At 34.0% G+C, this 19,820-nt stretch overlaps 1 protein-coding gene across 1 annotated transcript; it reads left to right on the forward strand.

Moving 5' to 3' along the window:
* The first annotated feature begins 2,779 nt into the window (after window positions 1-2,779).
* LOC122579005 (cytochrome P450 85A1-like) lies at window positions 2,780-7,183 on the forward strand. Its single transcript, XM_043751084.1, has 9 exons — window positions 2,780-3,051; window positions 3,498-3,819; window positions 3,928-4,077; window positions 4,176-4,424; window positions 4,612-4,698; window positions 4,852-4,930; window positions 6,496-6,602; window positions 6,698-6,822; window positions 6,924-7,183. Exons 1-9 carry the CDS (start codon window positions 2,861-2,863, stop codon window positions 7,012-7,014), a joined length of 1,401 nt encoding a protein of 466 aa, XP_043607019.1. The 5' UTR covers window positions 2,780-2,860; the 3' UTR covers window positions 7,015-7,183.
* Window positions 7,184-19,820: the final 12,637 nt, after the last annotated feature.

The following is a 19,820-nucleotide window of genomic DNA, read 5'->3' on the forward strand; positions in this document are numbered from 1 at the left end:
CGGAAGAAAAGGTGACAATGCGAGCATCAGCTTGAGGCAATACAAGCACCAGGTCGCAAGGTCTCGAAGCACGAAGAGACATATTCTATGTTTCTGCAGGATGAGATCAAGAAGATAAAGAGGGTGGTCGATGACGCTTTTAACGCTGGTCACACGTTGGGTGACCAGTGCACCTGGGCCAAATCGTATCACGACAACTGCGGGGAAGGCAAAAGTACTTGGGAAGTCAAATGTCCGCAACACGACAAGTGGTGGGCAAACGAAACTGCTTACCGTGGCTTAGGGAAAATGTCAATCAAAGATGATGAAGATCAAGAGTAATTTTAATGATTATGTATTTCGTTTTTTTTAATCAAGTACTATGTTTTTTATATTTTGTGTTGTCTTTTATTTTTAAGTAATGTAATTAGTGTGTTATTAATAAAATGTGTTTTTTATTATATTTGAATGGTGTTTTGTTAATTAAATAAATGATAAAAGAATTGATGATGTGGCAAAGAAGTTCTGAAGAAGTTGTCCTTATAAACAGTGAGTGTCCTGAGGAGAGTCCTGGATTATGTGATGCTGATGTGGCACTGAAGAACTTCCAAGAAGTTCAGTGCTATAAGCACAGGCCATAGAAGCAGAAAGAAAGACGTCGTCCACATCACTCCATCTTAGTCGACGTCTAAGGAGTCCACACCAAAACGACCCCAACTTTCTAACCGTCCACACTACCAACTCGACGTTGTTGGCCTTCCATGCTTTCGACGCCAATGCCATTATGTATGATATAACATACTAGGAAACATATTCATACTCATTAAGATGGATAAATGATAGAGATTTCTTCAAGAGTTCAAAAAGTTTTAAAATTAATAATTTACAAGGATGATTACTTTTTCTACCATAAAACTCCTTTCTCTACCGTAAAACTCACTATCAGACACTGAGCCCGTTTATTTGTAGTATAGTAGATAAGTAAGTCAAGGTAATTCATGGATGAAAAATTTCCAAGTGCCTAATACCATATGTATCCATGATGTCCAATAATATATCTACATCCTGTTCACATTCTATTTTCATCATAATCTCAAAACCACAGTCAAGTAATGAAATGAGTAAAAGCCCGTCTAAAGATTACTGGTTTCAGTCTCAAGTAATGAAATGAGTAAAAGTCCGTCAAAAGTTGTGGGGTGTAAATAGTGATCATGCTTCCACATAACGTATGAGATAAAACATGCATGAAAGCCCCGTCATGATACAAATTTTATTTTATAGAGTTGTTCCATTTCAACAATAGAAACCAATAGTATAGTAGATGCATCAGTATATAGCATGGATTTACAAAATAAAATACAATAAAAGATAAAAACCTTAAACTAACTTTGGTGTTTAGACAATATATAAAGAAAAAAAGTGAAGAACTAGAAGATGAAATACGCTCATATAGCTTTGACCCATGGAAGTGCCGATCGGTTTTGAGCCCAATTGAAAACTAAGGCTGATCTTTTTTGGTGAAGACTTGAACTACAAGCCGAGTATAATTTTATTTAGGATTTTGCTAAACGATTAATGTATACTTACCATAAAATTCAAAAAGTTTAACTTTTTAATACTAAAGTGTTTGCTATGTAATCTACTTATGACGTCAGAGTTTTAGTTCTTTTAGTGATGTGAGTGCTAAAAACAACTGTATATATTTAAAGCGTAAAACTAACAAAAAGCTATCGATACAGTAATATATAAAAGAAAACTAAATCGAACACAAATTCTAAATATAAAATTAAGAAAATTAATAGATGACAATTTTCAGCTTAGAAGGTGATCTCTACACCACTATATTTTTGACAATGCACCAATGTAAATATGTTTGGTGATGTATTGTCAAAATCTCGGTTTCCTTTTAGCTTGCACTCCAAGTCACCGTCGAATAAGCTCAGCCCAGTTCTTTAATTGGGCGGGAACTTGCATGGGTTGTACTGAGCCGCTACAGGCATGGGTCGTTGCTTAAGCACACACGGCTGCATTAGTATTGTCTAAACTAACGTGGTGATCGTATTGGTGTGCACTAGGGATGTGTACGGGTCAAAAACCGACCCATCCCGGCACTACCAGTACAAAACCTGTGAGACAGATGCACCAAAACGGGAACCGTGTCTTGGCCCGTTACTCTATCGGACGGGTCGGTTTGGGCCAAGTTGGATTTGCTTCTTGGGTTTAAAGGAATTTTGTTTAGTCACGTGTCAAAAACCGGTAGACCCGACCTAACCCAAAACACAGGAGTGCACCAAAATAGAAACCGTAACCCGGCCCGTTACCACTCGGCGGTCGGTTCGGTTTGGGTTCAAGCTGGTAAAAACGGGTCACGGGTTTCGGGTAGATTGTATTCCTAGTGTGCACCATATGTTGTAAGTTATATTAAACAAGGTTTGGTCACTTTCTTTACTACGTTTTTGGTCATCAAATCCGACAAAAATTCGGTTTTATATATATTCATGTTGGAACTAAAAATTCATAAGGTAAACATGGGTCAAATTTTGATTTTTATAAAGAACAATGTTCTTGTACTCTATTACTCGTATATAATCTTTTCTATATGTTTTCTCAATCTTCATATATTTTCAAAAAGAAAAGTATTGTTTGATTTGTTTCATTCATACCATATTTTACTTTTGGGCAGTAAGTCACAACTTCACCTCAACACATGGCACATCCCCCCATCCTCAACCCACCCAACCACCCCATATGGGCCTATATATACACACTCATGACAAAGCAAAAAACATGACCAAAACACTCTCTTCTGCTTTCTCTATCTTTCTTCACATACTTCTATTGTTAAGAAGAGGTTTTGATAGCAGAGAAAATCATCATATTCATGGCTTTTTTGACAATAATTATTGGTGTTGTATTGGGACTTTGCCTATTAAGCACTGCCCTGTTGAGATGGAATGAGATGAAGTACAGGAAGAAAGGTCTACCCCCTGGTACCATGGGCTGGCCACTTTTTGGTGAGACCACTGATTTTCTCAAACAAGGCCCCAGCTTCATGAAAAACCAGAGAGCAAGGTTCTTTTTTTCTTCTTTTTATTCATTGTGGCCTGTGGGTGTTGTACTAATTAAGACCACTTTGTTCACATTAATGTAACTATGTTAAAAGATCACATTTTCACAACATAAATATATGATTTAAAAACCAAGAAAATGCACCATCTTGTGTTTCTTGATGAAAATCTACCTTTTTCTTGATCTTCTTGAAATACCCATCTCTGAAATGCAACACTTTGTATACATAAAAAGGTAAACTTTTTGTTGACTTTTTTCAAGAATTCAACTCAAAACTGCATTATTTCCACTATGGTTTCTTTTTAGTACATGTAAGTTTCTGATTTGACACACAAAAAAGTTACCTTTTTTCTTGACCTTCTTAAAAACCCCAACTCAAAAAATGCACCATTTCAACACAAGTACTTTTAGACCCTCAACTTTTTTCTCTTTTTTCATATTACATACAGGTATGGAAGTGTATTCAAATCACATATTCTAGGATGCCCGACAATTGTATCAATGGATCCAGAACTAAATAGATACATACTCATGAGTGAAGGCAAAGGAATCCTTCCTGGTTACCCACAATCCATGCTTGACATTTTAGGCAAATCAAACATTGCAGCTGTTCATGGGCCTGCTCACAAAAACATGAGAGGTGCATTGTTATCACTTGTTAGCCCATCTATCATTAGAGACCAAATCCTTCCCAAGATTGATGATTTCATGAGATCCCATCTTTCTAATTGGACTCACCAAATTATTGACATCCAAGAAAAAACCAAAGAGGTATATATATACATATATGCATCATTTTTTTTGTTACATATATATAGTACACCTTATTATATTCTCCCCTGTTTTTCATATATTTATATATTTATGTTTTTATTTCAGATGGCTCTGTTATCATCACTTAAACAAATTTGTGGGACTGAATCTTGCTTAATATTTAAAGAATTCATGCCTGAATTTTTTAAGTTGGTTTTGGGGACACTTTCTCTTCCTATTAATCTTCCAAACACAAATTATCACAGAGGCTTACAGGTTTGAAAATACATATACATATTATTTGACCATATATAAATATGTATGTTTGTTTATATACAGTTTTTTTTATAAGTATGAAATGTGATATGATGCAGGCAAGGAAGAATGTTGTAAGAATGTTGGGAGAATTGATAAATGAAAGAAGGAATAATTCAGAAGAAAAACATGAAGATATGTTGAGTTTATTGATGAGTGGTGTGGAAAACAGATATAAGTTAAGTGATGAAGAGATAATTGATCAAATAATTACAATTTTGTATTCTGGGTATGAGACAGTTTCCACTACTTCTATGATGGCTGTTAAGTATCTTCATGATCATCCTAGAGTTCTTCAAGAACTGAGAGTAAGTTTTATTATTCTTTTTACTTTTTTCTTTCTTTTTGAAATGATATTTACTTCAAAACATTTTACAAGGTATACTAAAATGTACATGTTAAAAAAAGTAATTATAGTATTTAAAAAAAAAAAATTTGTTACGTTTTTTTAAGTAGTAATATATGTATTTTTTTTTATTTTTATAAATAATGTAGAAAGAACATTTGGGAATCAGAGAGAAAAAAATGACAGAGGACCCACTTGACTGGAATGACTACAAGTCCATGAAGTTCACTCGTGCGGTAGGTTTTTTTTGATTATTAATTAATTAATTAATTCATATAAAATCTTTACGGAATTTATGTAGATTTGTTATTTTATTTTTTTTAGAATGTTGGTTTTTATTTAGTTAAAAATTGATTAAATAAGATTATCATGTTGGGGGGACGGTGCAGGTGATCTTTGAGACCTCCAGATTGGCAACCATTGTTAATGGTGTATTAAGGAAAACTACCAAAGAAATGGAACTCAATGGTGAGTGCTTTTTTCTTTTCCTTTTAAAAAATTATTGATTATTTAGGTATCATCTCTATCTTTTTTTATTAATGTGAGTAACCTAGTTCTTTTAATTTAATAATAAATAATAAAATAAAAGGAGTTCTCTTAAAGTTAAAGAGAGAATAATTGTATATTTTGTTAAAACTTTTAAGTTGTATGCTGTTTTTAGCAAAGCAAATAATTGAGAAATAAAAATTATGATATTCTTACAAATTACCTCTAAAAATCATCTTACTATTGTGATTGAGACACATGACAAATTTGAAATATGATAAAGGCGAGAGAAATAGACATTGACACATGTTATGATTTATCCGTGTGGGATAATGTACGTATAGTAGTAGCTAGATAAATTCTTGGGGTCCTGTTCCTTGATTTTCATCTAAAAATCAACATCTTCTCAATTTGACAAGTCAAAGTTGTCGAGTTGAAATAACTTTAAAGAATCTCTTTCCATAAATTTCAATAATATCTACGGTAGTTGTTAGTAGTTAATTATCCGAAATTATACTTATTAAACTTCGCTAGTTCTAATTTAAACCCAGAATTTTTAGAGATACAAAACCTTTATTTCCCTTTTGAACCACTAGACCAAAAGCTAATTAACAAAATAGTCATAAAATAAAATGTAATATGATATAACAGAAAATTAATATTGGAAAACATATTTGTAAAGATGGTTTTAAATCGAAAACATTTGTAAATAACATAGAGGTTTTAAGAAAGGGCGTGCATCCGTGTGCATCAATTTTATGGACAATTTGATGCATACCGGTCCAATGTTTGTTGACCATCCAATAAGGCACCTAATATATTCTTAATTACAATATCTATATTTAAGTATCTAAAAGTGACACTTCATAGTACTTAAATTCCACTTAAGTTTTAAATTGATTCCTTGAAAGGGAATCAATGATTACTTTATAGTGTATGAAGAATATAATCAATAATTTTAAGCTAATCACTTTGTTTTTATTGAATTAAAAAACAAATCAGATCTATAATTTGTTAATGATCAATTTAATAAGCATAATGGTAAGCTTTTGCATGCTTCATGTATTTCTAATAGTTGATGCATACCCATAGATGTGATTGGCCAAATATTATAAACAATAATCAAACAAAAAGAATGAAGCCAAAAGCATATACAATAATTAACAAAAAGAAAGAAGGGGAATATAATTTTCGAAGTACATAATCAAAGGGTGACAATATCATTTTGAATTTGATATATATCTTTTTTAAGGGGTCTTTGGGGGCTCAATATGCTGTAAATGGTGTCATCATCTTACCATGGACCCTACTACATATGATAATCCACATGGCATACCCACACTTCCAGCTTGGATTATATGATCCATGACCCATCTCTTGTTTATTAAATCCAATTAATAGTATCTTGATACCTTTCTTTTATCACAAAAAAGTTATATAATATACTTGAAAAAAAGATGTTAATAACACATATGTTCAAGCTTTTAACACCTTTTTTTTTTTTTTTAATCTGGCTTTCATGACTAATTGTATTTCATATTTTGTAGGATTTGTGATACCCGAAGGATGGAGAATATATGTATATACACGAGAGATAAATTACGACCCATGTTTATATCCGGATCCATATACCTTTAACCCATGGAGATGGCTGGTGCGTCCCGTTGTTTTAAGTTTCAAATGGACTATAATCATTTTCATAAACGAACTACAACGAAACTAATTTGGTTTTGTGTTCATCGAATGTAGGATCGTAGCTTGGAAACACAAAATTATTTTTTCATCTTTGGTGGCGGAACTAGGCAATGTCCTGGAAAAGAACTTGGCATCGCGGAAATATCGACCTTCCTTCATTACTTTGTAACCAAATACAGGTATAGTTTGTGCTTTCAAAACATGACCAATTCTTAATTTGTTATTTAAAAGTATAAAACTATAGGTACTAAATAAATATGATTTATTTAAACAAATGCAGATGGGAAGAGGTTGGAGGAGATAAGCTTATGAAGTTTCCAAGAGTTGAAGCACCAAATGGACTACATATTAGGGTGTCAAATCTATGTTAATATGTATAATATATAATATGAAAGAACAAAAAAAAAGTTGCGTATATGTACAAATGATCTGAGAGAGTTGTAGAGATTTTTGACACATTGGTAGAGGTTGTACAAAATAATTTTCTAACCATATAGGCTTTTTTTTTAATCTGTCGATATTTATTGAAATTTTTTGGTACCCTTTGTCTATATATATTTTTGTTATAATGTCGATATATTTTGAGACTTGAGCCAATATATTGTATTGTAAGCGATTGCAAACCCGTGAACATTTTATATTGACTCGATGCTTATATGTGTTACTAAGTTTGTCCTTACTAATCATGAGCTGAAATTCTAAATTATTATAAATAATTGTACTAGTATTCGTCTTTTTGATGTATACAATTAAGTAAACCACTAATATCTAATCCACTTGATTGGTTTCTCATAATGTAATCTTTTAAAGGGTAAAACTTCTTAGGGATGGTTTACTGAAACCATACGCTATTGAAACCAAATTAAAATATAAGAACTGATACAATGCATTAGTGCCAATACGTTGTGGCTCATTGGTAAGGTCGTTGATCTTTGATGGTTTCATTTGAGTTTGAGTCCCATTTCACATTTATGGGGTGGATTAATAGGGATTTTTCAAGAATTTGGGTTCATCTGAGGTATGTGTAATATAAAAAATGGGAGTAGATTAGAACGTTGTTCCAATAAAAAAAACAATACATTATTGGTTTTCGGTTTAAACGGCAGTTGTTTGGGCCTTTGGGGTTGCATCAGATTTTGCCGCTCTATATGGGCTATGTTGGATGCTTAAGCTTGGGCCTATTATATGTTACTTTGTTCTATCTAGTTGAACGGTCTGTGTGTCTAAACTATTTGTAATTGTAATTTTGTAAGACCTTTACCCATGACAATCGTGACAAACATAGTTTTCATTAAGCTAGCAATTTACAATGTACTATCACTAGAAAGATAGAAATAGGATAAAGGACACTTAACCTCAAAACTGAACCATTAAAGATTACAATAAGTTATTTGTTAATAACTACTCTACTATACAACATTAATTGTTAAAAAAAATACAATATTAACTAAGATTGTAACGAACTCTAAACGGATGATGTTTAATTTGTTATAAGATTGTAATGAATTCTAACCACCTCTTGAAAATATGGATAAATATCGATTTATGCATGTCTAAATATACAACCTGTCAACCTCGGTGGTTATGTATATCATTTACCGAGTTGTTATGTTCAGAATAACTTAAAATCAGTATCTAATATATATCATATGTTTAATATAAGAACTTGAAATTAAAGAGTATCCAAAAATTTTTATATACCGACGGTATAAACAACACATGTGTAGGTATATATAAATTTAGGGCCCCATGTTTTTTATGGATTAAAATATTAACATGTGAGAGAATTTTCACCTAACTTGGATGCTTAACAGCATCACCTTCACTTCCCCATATATATTGGATCCCCTATATATATATATATATATATATATATAGGAGGACAATCAAATAAGAACAGTTTTAAAATGAGAACGGTGAGAACACCTTAAAATCATCATTTTGATGCATTAAAAGTTTATAAAACTAACATAGTGCAGAACTAATTATCTTTATTTAAGTGTTTAACAACAATTTGATTCATCAAAATTGAAAAAATCACGTTTTTTGTTGAATGCATCATTTTGATGATTATGCATCCAAGATGGATGCACAAAACAAAAAACATGATTATTTCGATTTTGACGGATGAATGTGTTGTTAAACACTTAAATAAAGATAATTAGTTATGCACTATGTTAGTTTTATGGACTTTTAATGCATCAAAATGATGTTTTTAAACTGTTCTCACCGTTCTTATTTTAAGACTGTTCTCACTGGAATGTTACCATATATATATATATATATATATAATTCTTAATATAAGTCTTATAAATTGATACTAAAAATGGATAATTCATTAAAATCAATAATAACCTAAATAAAGAAGTGGCCCAATAAGCCAAATACTATCCACCCAAACTTTATAGCTAGAATATATTATTGTAATATATATATATATATATATATATATATGTATAATACCATTAATGCCGACGCCTATGAACAGCGTCACACGCGCGTGGCGTTGTTCTATTGGTCTCGCTTGTATCCGGCGTTTTTTCCAGATTTTGCCATATCGGATTCCGTTAAGGTTATTTTTTGTTCGGTTTTTCTTGGTTTCCTACATAGATTTTTTTGCTTTTGTGTTTTCTTTCTATTGGTCCACCTATACCCCGTGTTTTTTCAGATTTTGCTATATCAGATCCCGTTAAGGTTATTTTTCTTTCTGTTTTTGTTGGTTTATTACATAGTTTTTTTGCTTTTGTGTTTTCTTTCTATTGGTTCATCGTATACCCCCATCACTATTTAGATTTTGCCATTTTGGATCCCGTTTAGGGTTTTTTATTGGTGTTCATCATAGTTTTTTGGCTTTTGTGTTCTGAATTAATATATTAAAAACTTTTACACAATATTTAATTTTTCCTTTGTTATTTCTATTTTCGTTAAGGTTATTTATCTTTTGGCTTCTCTTGGTTTTTTGATACCTTTTTTTTGCTTTGAGTTTTTTTTTTTTTTGCATGGTTATCAATAGTCACCATGCTTATTAAAACTTGACACGTCGCATCAGTTATAAAGTGACACATCGCACGTTTCCTATAGTTTGGATTTTGCCACATTGCATCCTGTTCGGATTTTGTCACGTATTTTTCTTTTTTAGTTTTGTTTTTCCTTTTCGGATTTTTTATTACGGCTTACTTCTTTTGTTTTTTTCACACTTTTTAATTGTCATTCAACCTTATTGTGATACACCCCGTACTACTTGCATTTTGCTATATCGCATCCACCTGATATCTGAATTACTATATTAATATTTTTGTCATATCACATCCCGTTCAGGTTTCCACTACGGGTTACGTTTTGTTTTCTTGCATACTTTTAACAAACATATTAATGACAAAATTATTTCTATTAAGCTGTCGAAAATTCACGATATATATACTAAAATAACGAATCGTTTCAACAAAAGAATTGAGACCCCGCAACGCGGGGTCCAATGTTCTAGTTATTATTATATGGAAACTACCCATCAAGATTTAGAAATTGGGTCGGTGGTTTCCTAATTTCAAAAATATGGAAACTACCCATCAAGATTTACATATATTAAAAGCTTCGAAATTGGGGTTGGTGGTCTCCGAATAAACTTTATATATATAGATGATTAATAATAATTAAGAGTCCCAAAATTGTTATTCATAAGAAAAGACAATGAACGATTTAAGCGACGGCGACGGCTTATATGGTTTTCCCGGCGGGAAGAGGGTTACGGAGTATGATAATTTCTAAATTTGTTTCTAATCTTGCACTTGAATTTATGTATTATATCTATAAATTTTAATTTTAATTATTTCTTTTTTGTGAATGTTGACATGGCCGGATAGGCACCATTCCCTTCTTGTTCCTGATCCTGTTCTCCCTGCTGCTGCTGGTTACCCGAATCAGGTCGCGTTATAACTTTTATTGTTTTCAAAAAGACTACCGTTATGGTGGTTTTTTTCTTTATTTATTTTTATGTTTCAGGTATATTTGTGTTGGGTCAAACAAAAATAACACTAAAAATCTAAATTTTCTTTGGTTAATCTGATTATCGTTTCTTAAACATAAAAATATAGATATTTTCTAACAAACAAAAAACTAAAATATTATAAAAATAACAAGAGGTGTATCAGGTAGTAGTTACAAACTGCCATAGAAATTAAAAAGGTAAATTTTATTGGAATATTAAATTTATTTGAATATCAAATAATTTCAGTGTAAAGAGGTGACCCTTGCTGAGTTCTTTCCAGGGCTAGATTGGCAACGAACTATTTCTTTTCCAGATGAAGCCCCTCTTTATCCTGATGAAGATTTCCCTCCGTTCAGTGATGTTGCCGGTGATGGATACCCGAATGAGGTCTCTGATACGACCAGCAGCTCATCTCAAGACAATGGTCCACTCAACAGCCCAATCCAAGAAGCAAGGCCCACTCGAGTTATTAAAAGGCTTGCACGTTTTAATGATTAGTTTTCACATGTTTTATTTATGCATTTGAATAGGTCCTGTTAGTTTATTATTCAGTTACTTCCATGTTGCACGATATCAGTAGTTGTTGCATTATAGTGTTAGTGGCACTAAAAATAAGGAGGATGTGGTGATAAACCGATCCTTTGCACGTTTAAATTCTGTTTTGCATTGAAGGAATAGACACAGAAAATTGCCCCAAGTCTCTTGATTCTCTCTTAATTTCTTTGGAGCTTAATCCCCTCTAAGGGTTCTATCATCTGGTGCTTTCATTCACGTTCCACCTCCCACTATGCCGCCACGGCGTAACCTGTCCGCAGAGGACAACCCTCCCTCCATCACATACCAACTTGCACAACTCATTGTCGCCACCAATTCCGCATCACAAAACACCAATACCCAACTTTCGTCCCTCATTGAAACTACTGCTAACCTTGTAAACCACATCAGCAAACTTACCGAATAACTCACCACTGACGACTCCAAATTCACTCCCCCTAAACACACTACTAAACACGATGCCTCCTCTTCATCTTCCAATACCCGCAACCCCATTAAACCCCCCAAAATCGACCTTCCTCAATTCAATGGAACCAACCCCCTCGGTTGGATCTTTCAAGCCGATAATTACTTCACTTACTACCATATTCCACCAGAAGAACGTGTTGCACTCACCGCCTTTTACTTTGTGGGTGACGCCCTATCTTGGTATCAAAACCTTGCTACCAACAATCTGTTAGGCTCATGGCACGATTTCAAACGCGAAATCGAGTTGCGTTTTGGCCCTTCCACCTATGAAAATCATGAGGCCACACTTTTAAAACTCCGTCACACCACCACCGTCACCGCCTACCAAACTTATTTTGAAAGGTTGTCTAACCGTGTCACTGGCCTTTCTCAGGCAACTCTGAAGAATTGTTTCATCTCTGGTCTTAAACAGGAAATACAGGTTGAAATGGCCTTACTTAAACCCTCCACCCTTCATGAGGCCTATGGTATGGCCCATCTCATTGAAGATAAATTAGCCCAATCCTCCAAGCCCAAAATTCCTTATACCCCTAAACCCAACCAATCTCTCTGGCAAAACCACACGACGGTTCCCTCTTCATCCCCTATCATGGCTTCCCAAGATGATAAAACAACAGCTGCCACCACCTCCGCTCCTTTACTTCCTACGCCCCCAAAACCCTTACCACTAACAAAACTCTCACCTGATGCCATACAACAACGTCGTAAGGATGGCCTGTGCTTCCGTTGCCCGGAAAAGTATGTCCCCGGTCATAAATGTAACCCTCCCCAATTCTTGTTGATTGTCGATCATGAGGAAATCTCCGTTTTTGAAAACCCACACAAAAACATCGAACAAAACCCATCTACCTTGGACCCGGATGTTGTTACATCGCCACCACACTTTTTCGCCCTTTCCGCCTCTGCTTTTTTTGGCCTCTCATCGACCCAAACACTACGTGTTACAGGTTTTATTCACAACACACCCGTAACTGTCTTAATTGACTGTGGCAGCACCCACAACATTGTACAACCCAGAATTTTCAACTACTTACATCTACCCACAACCCCCCTTCTTAAATTTCAAGTTATGGTGGGTAATGACCAACACATTCATTGTGATTGTTATTGCCCAGATGTTCCCATTTCCCTTCAACACACCCCATTCCATTTACCTTTTTACATGTTACCAATTGAAGGTGCCGACGTGGTTTTAGGTATTTCGTGGTTGGCCTCTTTAGGCGCCATCACTACTGATTTCTCAGTTCCCCAACTATCTTTCCAACGAGATGGCCATACCTGTACGCTGATTGGTGAGCCACTTACTCAGCCACTCACCACCAGTTCCCTTTCCACACTCCTTCTCCATGGTTCCATTGCTTCTCTACATTCCCTTACAGTCCAACCGTCAATACCCAATGATCAACCCACCTCGTCAGCCTCCACACTTGATCCCATTATCGCTACACTTCTATCAGATTATCACAATATATTCTCTGAAACAATTGCCCTTCCACCTACCCGGCCACACGACCACCATATTCCTCTTACCAACAATAACACTCCCGTCAATGTTAAGCCCTATCGCTACCCACATTACCAAAAACAGATCATGACTCAACTAATCCGTGACATGCTTCAAACTGGCATCATTCGCCCAAGTCAGAGCCCCTTTTCTTCACCAGTTCTTTTAGTTAAGAAGAAAGATGGAACGTGGCGTTTTTGTGTTGATTACCGAGCCCTTAATGCAGTAACTGTTCGTGATCGCTTCCCTATTCCCACTATTGATGAACTTCTCGACGAATTACATGGCTTTACCATTTTTTCCAAAATTGACTTACGCTTGGGATACCATCAAATCCGTGTGTCCCCGGAGGATATCCACAAAACAGCCTTTCGCACTTCCGATGGCCATTATGAATTTGTCGTGATGCCATTTGGCCTAACGAATGCACCTTCCACATTCCAAGCCGCCATGAACGATCTTTTTCGTGATGTTCTCCGTCAATTTGTCTTGGTATTTTTTGATGACATTCTGATATATAGCCGCTCTGTTCAAGAACACCGCGCTCACCTTGAGCATGTATTTCAGACTCTACAAAGTCACCAATTTCATGCTAAAGCTTCTAAATGTGTTTTTGGTGTTTCTGAAGTCTCTTTTTTGGGACATCTCATATCAGCCAAGGGAGTTGCACCTGAACTCGATAAAATTCAAGCAATTCAACAGTGGCCACAACCCACATCTTTTACTGCCTTGCGTGCATTTCTAGGCCTCACCGGGTACTATCGTCGTTTTGTTAACCATTATGCTCATATTGCCACCCCCCTTACTGATCTGTTAAAACAACAACGCTTTTCTTGGAATGATTCTGCACAAACAGCCTTTGAGAAACTCAAACACCAAATGCAAAATCTAATTTCCCTTGCCTTACCCGACTTCACACAACCTTTTGATGTAACGACTGATGCATCTGGTCAAGCCATTGGTGCTGTTTTATCTCGGCACACTCACCCTATTGCTTTTTTTAGCAAGAAGCTTTGTCCCACTATGCAAGGGCAATCCACCTATACAAAAGAACTATATGCCGTCATCGAAGCCGTTAAAAAATGGCGCCAATACCTCCTTGGTTGTCCATTTCGTATCTACACTGACCATCACAGCCTCAAACACATCCTTACTCAAACCATCCAAACACCGGAGCAACAAAAGTGGTTAACGAAATTGATGGGGTATGATTTTGAAATTCACTTTAAACCCGGAAAGGAAAACCAGGTTGCTGATGCTCTTAGTCGTGTCGACACACCAACTCTTATGGCCCTTTCTGACCCCACCGCCACTTGGCTGAGCGAACTTCGACATTACTATCAAAATGATCCTGTAGGCAACAAACTGGTTACTGATGTTCTAGCTGATCTTGTTTCCTTTCCACACCACTTGTATCGCGATGGGCTCATGTATATCAATGGTAAACTCCTGGTTCCTCCTATTTCTGATTTAAGGCAACGTTTACTTTTAGAGTTCCATTCTTCTGTTGTGGGAGGCCACGCGGGCATTAATGCAACAGCTAAACGCCTAGCAGGTTCATTCACTTGGATTGGATTAAAAAAAGATGTTTCCGCATTTGTTAAATATTGTGAAGTTTGCCAAGCTATTAAAACACCCAATCATAAACCCTATGGACTTTACAGCCTTTATCTACTCCCGCTAATCCTTGGGAGGATATCTCCATGAACTTTATTACTCACTTACCACCATCCAAAAGGGAAAACGACTATATGGGTAGTTGTTGACCGCCTTTCCAAATTCGCCCACTTTATCCCCTTACCAACATCCTTCACTGCCGCTGCCCTTGCCAACATTTTCATGAAGGAAATATACCGTCTCCATGGTTTGCCTAAAACCATTGTTTCTGATCGAGATATGATTTTCATCAGCCACTTTTGGACAGAATTGTTCAAGATTTTGGGTACTAAATTGTTGCATTCTCTAGCGCTTACCATCCCCAAATGGATGGCCAAACTGAAGTTGTCAACCGTGGACTTGAAATGTATCTTAGAGCCTTTGTTTTGGACGAGCCCGCCAAGTGGGAACGCTATTTGTACCTAGCTGAGTTTTCTTATAATACTTGTTTTCATTCAGCCATTAACATGTCTCCCTTCCGAGCACTCTATGGGAAAGATGCTTCATCCATACATGATTATGTTCCTGGTGCTACTTGCACAGCCTCTATTGAAAGCTCTTTGCTAGAACACCAACGACTTCTATCTGTGTTGAAAGTCTCCATTACTGCTGCCAAGGAAAAGATGACTAAACAGGCTAACAAGGGGCGCTTGGATAAGGAATTCACAGTAGGTGATGTTGTCTATTTGCGGCTGCAAAAATACCGCCAGACCACTGTGGCATCACGCTCCAGCCAGAAATTTTCAAGACGTTTTTATGGTCCCTATAAAATACTGGAGCGCATTGGCAACGTTGCTTACAAGTTAGACCTCCCAGCAGCTTCAAGAATCCATCCAGTCTTTCATGTCTCGCTTTTGAAGCCAAGCTTTAGAAAACACGACCAGGGGTGTGGTGACTTGTCCAATTTTGGACCAGATGTTGAGGTGTGTTCACTACCAGAATCCATTCTTGATCAGCGCACAGATGCTACAGGCAACACTCTGGTTTTAGTTCAATGGGAAGCTAAACCTCTTGAAGAAGCAACTTGGGAAGATTTAGCATCCTTGTAACTTCAGTTTCCAGGTTTCTATGCCATTGAGGACAATGGCGAATCTCAAGAGGGAGGGGATGATACGACCAGCAGCTTATCTCAAGACAATGGTCCACTCAACAGCCCAATCCAAGAAGCAAGGCCCACTCGAGTTATTAAAAGGCTTGCACGTTTTAATGATTAGTTTTCACATGTTTTATTTATGCATTTGAATAGGTCCTGTTAGTTTATTATTCAGTTGTTTCCATGTTGCACGATATCAGTAGTTGTTGCATTATAGAGTTAGTGGCACTAAAAATAAGGAGGATGTGGTGATAAACCGATCCTTTGCACGTTTAAATTCTGTTTTGCATTGAAGGAATAGACACGGAAAATTGCCCCAAGTCTCTTGATTCTCTCTTAATTTCTTTGGAGCTTAACCCCCTCTAAGGGTTCTATCAGTCTCATTACCAGAATCCAAAGTAATTTACTTATTTTCAAAAAAAACTATCGTAGTGCTGATGGTTATTTTTGTTATTATTACCATATTTTATTGGAATATTAAATTTATTTGAATATCAAAAAAATTCAGTGTGAAGAGGTGACCCTTGCTGAGTTCTTTCATCGGCTAGATTGGGAACGAACTCTTTGTTTTCCCGATGAAGCCCCTCTTTATCCTGATGAAGATTTCCCTTCGTTCAGTGATGTTGCCGGCGATGGATACCCGAATGAGGTCTCAATGTTACTTTTATTTACTTATTTTTAAAAAAAAATATCGTAGTGCTGATGGTTATTTTTGTTATTATTACTATCGGGACCTATCATTATGCTTGGGCTATATTATATGTCTTCTACTAACATAGAAAGCCCTTGATGGTTGGTTAGTTTTACCTCTCACGGGTCAAACTCAGAGTTGGTCGAAAGCCCTTGAATAGGAACCTTTGGATGAATATGATGATGTCACATCTGACTTAAGAATTAGTCAATATCAATATTAATCCTTCTACTTTATATTTTAATTAAAATATACCCTTACGTCTTTCATTAGTATCCAAAATTAGCTTGAAAGTATTTAATGACATTGGAATTTTATTAGTTAATATTTGTATTGAAATAAACATTTTAATTTTTAGTAAAATATAATTTTATATAATTGTTATATTATCTTTTATTTTAATCGTTTGAAAAACACATAGAGAAAAAAAAAACATATATTAATATAGATCTAATGTAAGTTTACATGTATACATATAAGTTTACAATTTTTATCCACATGAATTTCAAATTTAACATTTATTTTAACAACTCCTTCAAAGAAGAGTTGGTAAACATGTTGTCCACAAAAGTCATGGTCACAAGTTTGAATCTTTTTAACGCATGAGAGTGTTTATAACTTTTAAAACTAACATAATACATACACAATATATTAAGATAAGATAAATATATTATGTCATAAAAAATCATTAATATTGGTTGAGAAGTATATAATGTTGCGGGACAGGTGGTGGTGGTGGTAGATAGATGGTGGCGGCGACGAGTCGAATATGATTGGTGGCAGTAGCGGTGACGGCGGCAAGTAGTACAAGTTATTGATGTAAAAGGGGAAGTGTAGTCATTTTTGGAGTTAAGGGAGATGCTATAAATTAAATTTATTAAGGTTATTACAGGTTTTTCAAGTAAATATTAAAAGTATTTCTAATGGAAATATTTAAAATAGTGAATAAACAGAAAGAGTATTTTAGGGTTAACAACTACTTAGTCGGGAAAAAAAGAGAAACCCAATGTTTTATAATATATTTTGATAAATACATTTATATTATTAATTATTTTATCTTTCATTCAAAATCCAATAGTTCTTGGGAAAAAAATAATTTGTAAATTAACTTATTTTGATTTGATAATAATTAACTGGATATTATAAGTACTGAAAATATACCTGGACAATGTGTGATGATGGATAAGTCTTAAATTTTTTAAATTTTGGGTATATCAAATTCAAGAATAAAATTTGTAAACTATTATTAAAACATGAAGCAAGTGGTGTCATCAATGACGGTTTTGTTAGCCGTTAACTTAAGATTATTTAACGTACCAAAATATAAAAATTGTGATATTTGGCAAATTTTGAAAATGAAATAATTAGGCGGAACAAAAATATAAAAATGTTTAAAAGTTTAAATCTTTAAAATTATTTCATAATGTAGTATATATAACATCCTATGTTATTATGAAGAAAGTTCAATATCATAATTTAGGATAAGTTCACTTTCAATATTTGATTTTGAGTTAAGATAATATTAATTATTTTGATATTAAACCTTATATAGTTTTCATAATTATAGTAGTTTTTTAAAGATTAACCGATGTAATTAAATTGATTACATATACAATTAAGACAATATATGTCAAACCTCACGATACTCATGATCAATTAACATGTTTCTTAGAAAACATAAATTTATGTAACTAAACAAATATAAAACATACATTAGTTTTGTTACAAATTAAAATTTAAAATCATTATTACTAAATTTGTGATTTTGCATAGAACGTTTATAATATCACATAATAAATATTTGTTATATGCATTTTGTTTTATACCGTTAATATGTTAAGGTATTTTAATAAACAATACTTAATTATTTGTATATAATGGATACAATAATTTTTAAAATAATGATAACATCCCCATTATCAACATTTTTTTTATCTAAATGTGTCAGTACTTGATATTACTAGCATGGTACCACGCAATGCGGCGGCGGCGGTGGCGACGACAGTTTAGTAGTGTCGGTGATGGGTGGTGTTGACATAGACAATTGGTGTCGAGTGGTGTAACCGTGTAAGTTAATGTAATGGTGATATTGGAAATATTCTAGAAGATAAAGACTTAGTGTAAGTTAACAAGATAAGAGTTTATAGTGTAAATTAATTCATTAAAAGCAAATTTGATAATCTCTAATACCCTTTTCATATGGGGTGTTTACTAAGGGGAATTTTAGTACTTTTGCATCTATCCATTTTCTAACACTTTCCAAAACGAAGGGGTTGATAATTATTATAAAGGAGTATAAATGAAAGAATAACATGTCATTTGTTATATATGTTCGCCCGCATATTACGCGGGTTAATAATCTAGTTAAATATATAAATGAACATTGAAAATCACGGCTGAAATTCAATGATATATATATATTTTATTATTTTTCTTTCTTTCAATAGTTCTTTACTTTTTACAAAAGTTTATTACTACCGTAAATAATTTTAATTATTTTTAATTATAAATTATGTATTGCGTTGTGTTAATAAGCAATATCAAATGACCATCGTAATTCATTTTTTTTCTCAATTTTATTGACTCCCAATTTTTGTTGGCTATCATTTTCAGAAAAACAGATGGTTTTAGTTCTTTTGTTCATTAAATTTTGAGATTAAGTTTTATTTATTTATTTAATTTTTCAATTTAACAAAAAATATAAAAAAATTATTATAAGATAATACATATAATAACTGAAACACATATAAAAAATAATGCATTAAATTAACCATTCAAGTGGTTGTATACTAAGTTTATGTCGCACGGGAAAAAAATCTAATTTCATATAAAGATTTAATAAAAACCATTTGACTTAACTATATTCCAGTTTTGCCCTTAATATATACATCGTATCAGTGATATCCATCTTCTAAAGCATACAAAAATGAAAATTGAAAAACTTGAACATGACTTGGGCAATGACAAAAATAAAGCATGACACATGTACTATACTTCAAACCAACCATAGAATGACAAAGTAAATAAGAAAAATTCATCTTGGGACCATTGATTTCAAATTAGCCGGAGCAACATAGTTCATTTTGGGACAATTTATACTCAACACCACCGAGTCTTCTTAATAGCAGAATATGTTAAAAAGATATCACACAAATTGTTAAGAAGATAGATCATAAACTAAAAATGTAGATTTTGACAAGGTTTTTTGACTTTAAGAAGATTCAC

This window comes from Erigeron canadensis, chromosome 8, assembly GCF_010389155.1.
Source record: "Erigeron canadensis isolate Cc75 chromosome 8, C_canadensis_v1, whole genome shotgun sequence".
NCBI lineage: Eukaryota > Viridiplantae > Streptophyta > Magnoliopsida > Asterales > Asteraceae > Erigeron > Erigeron canadensis.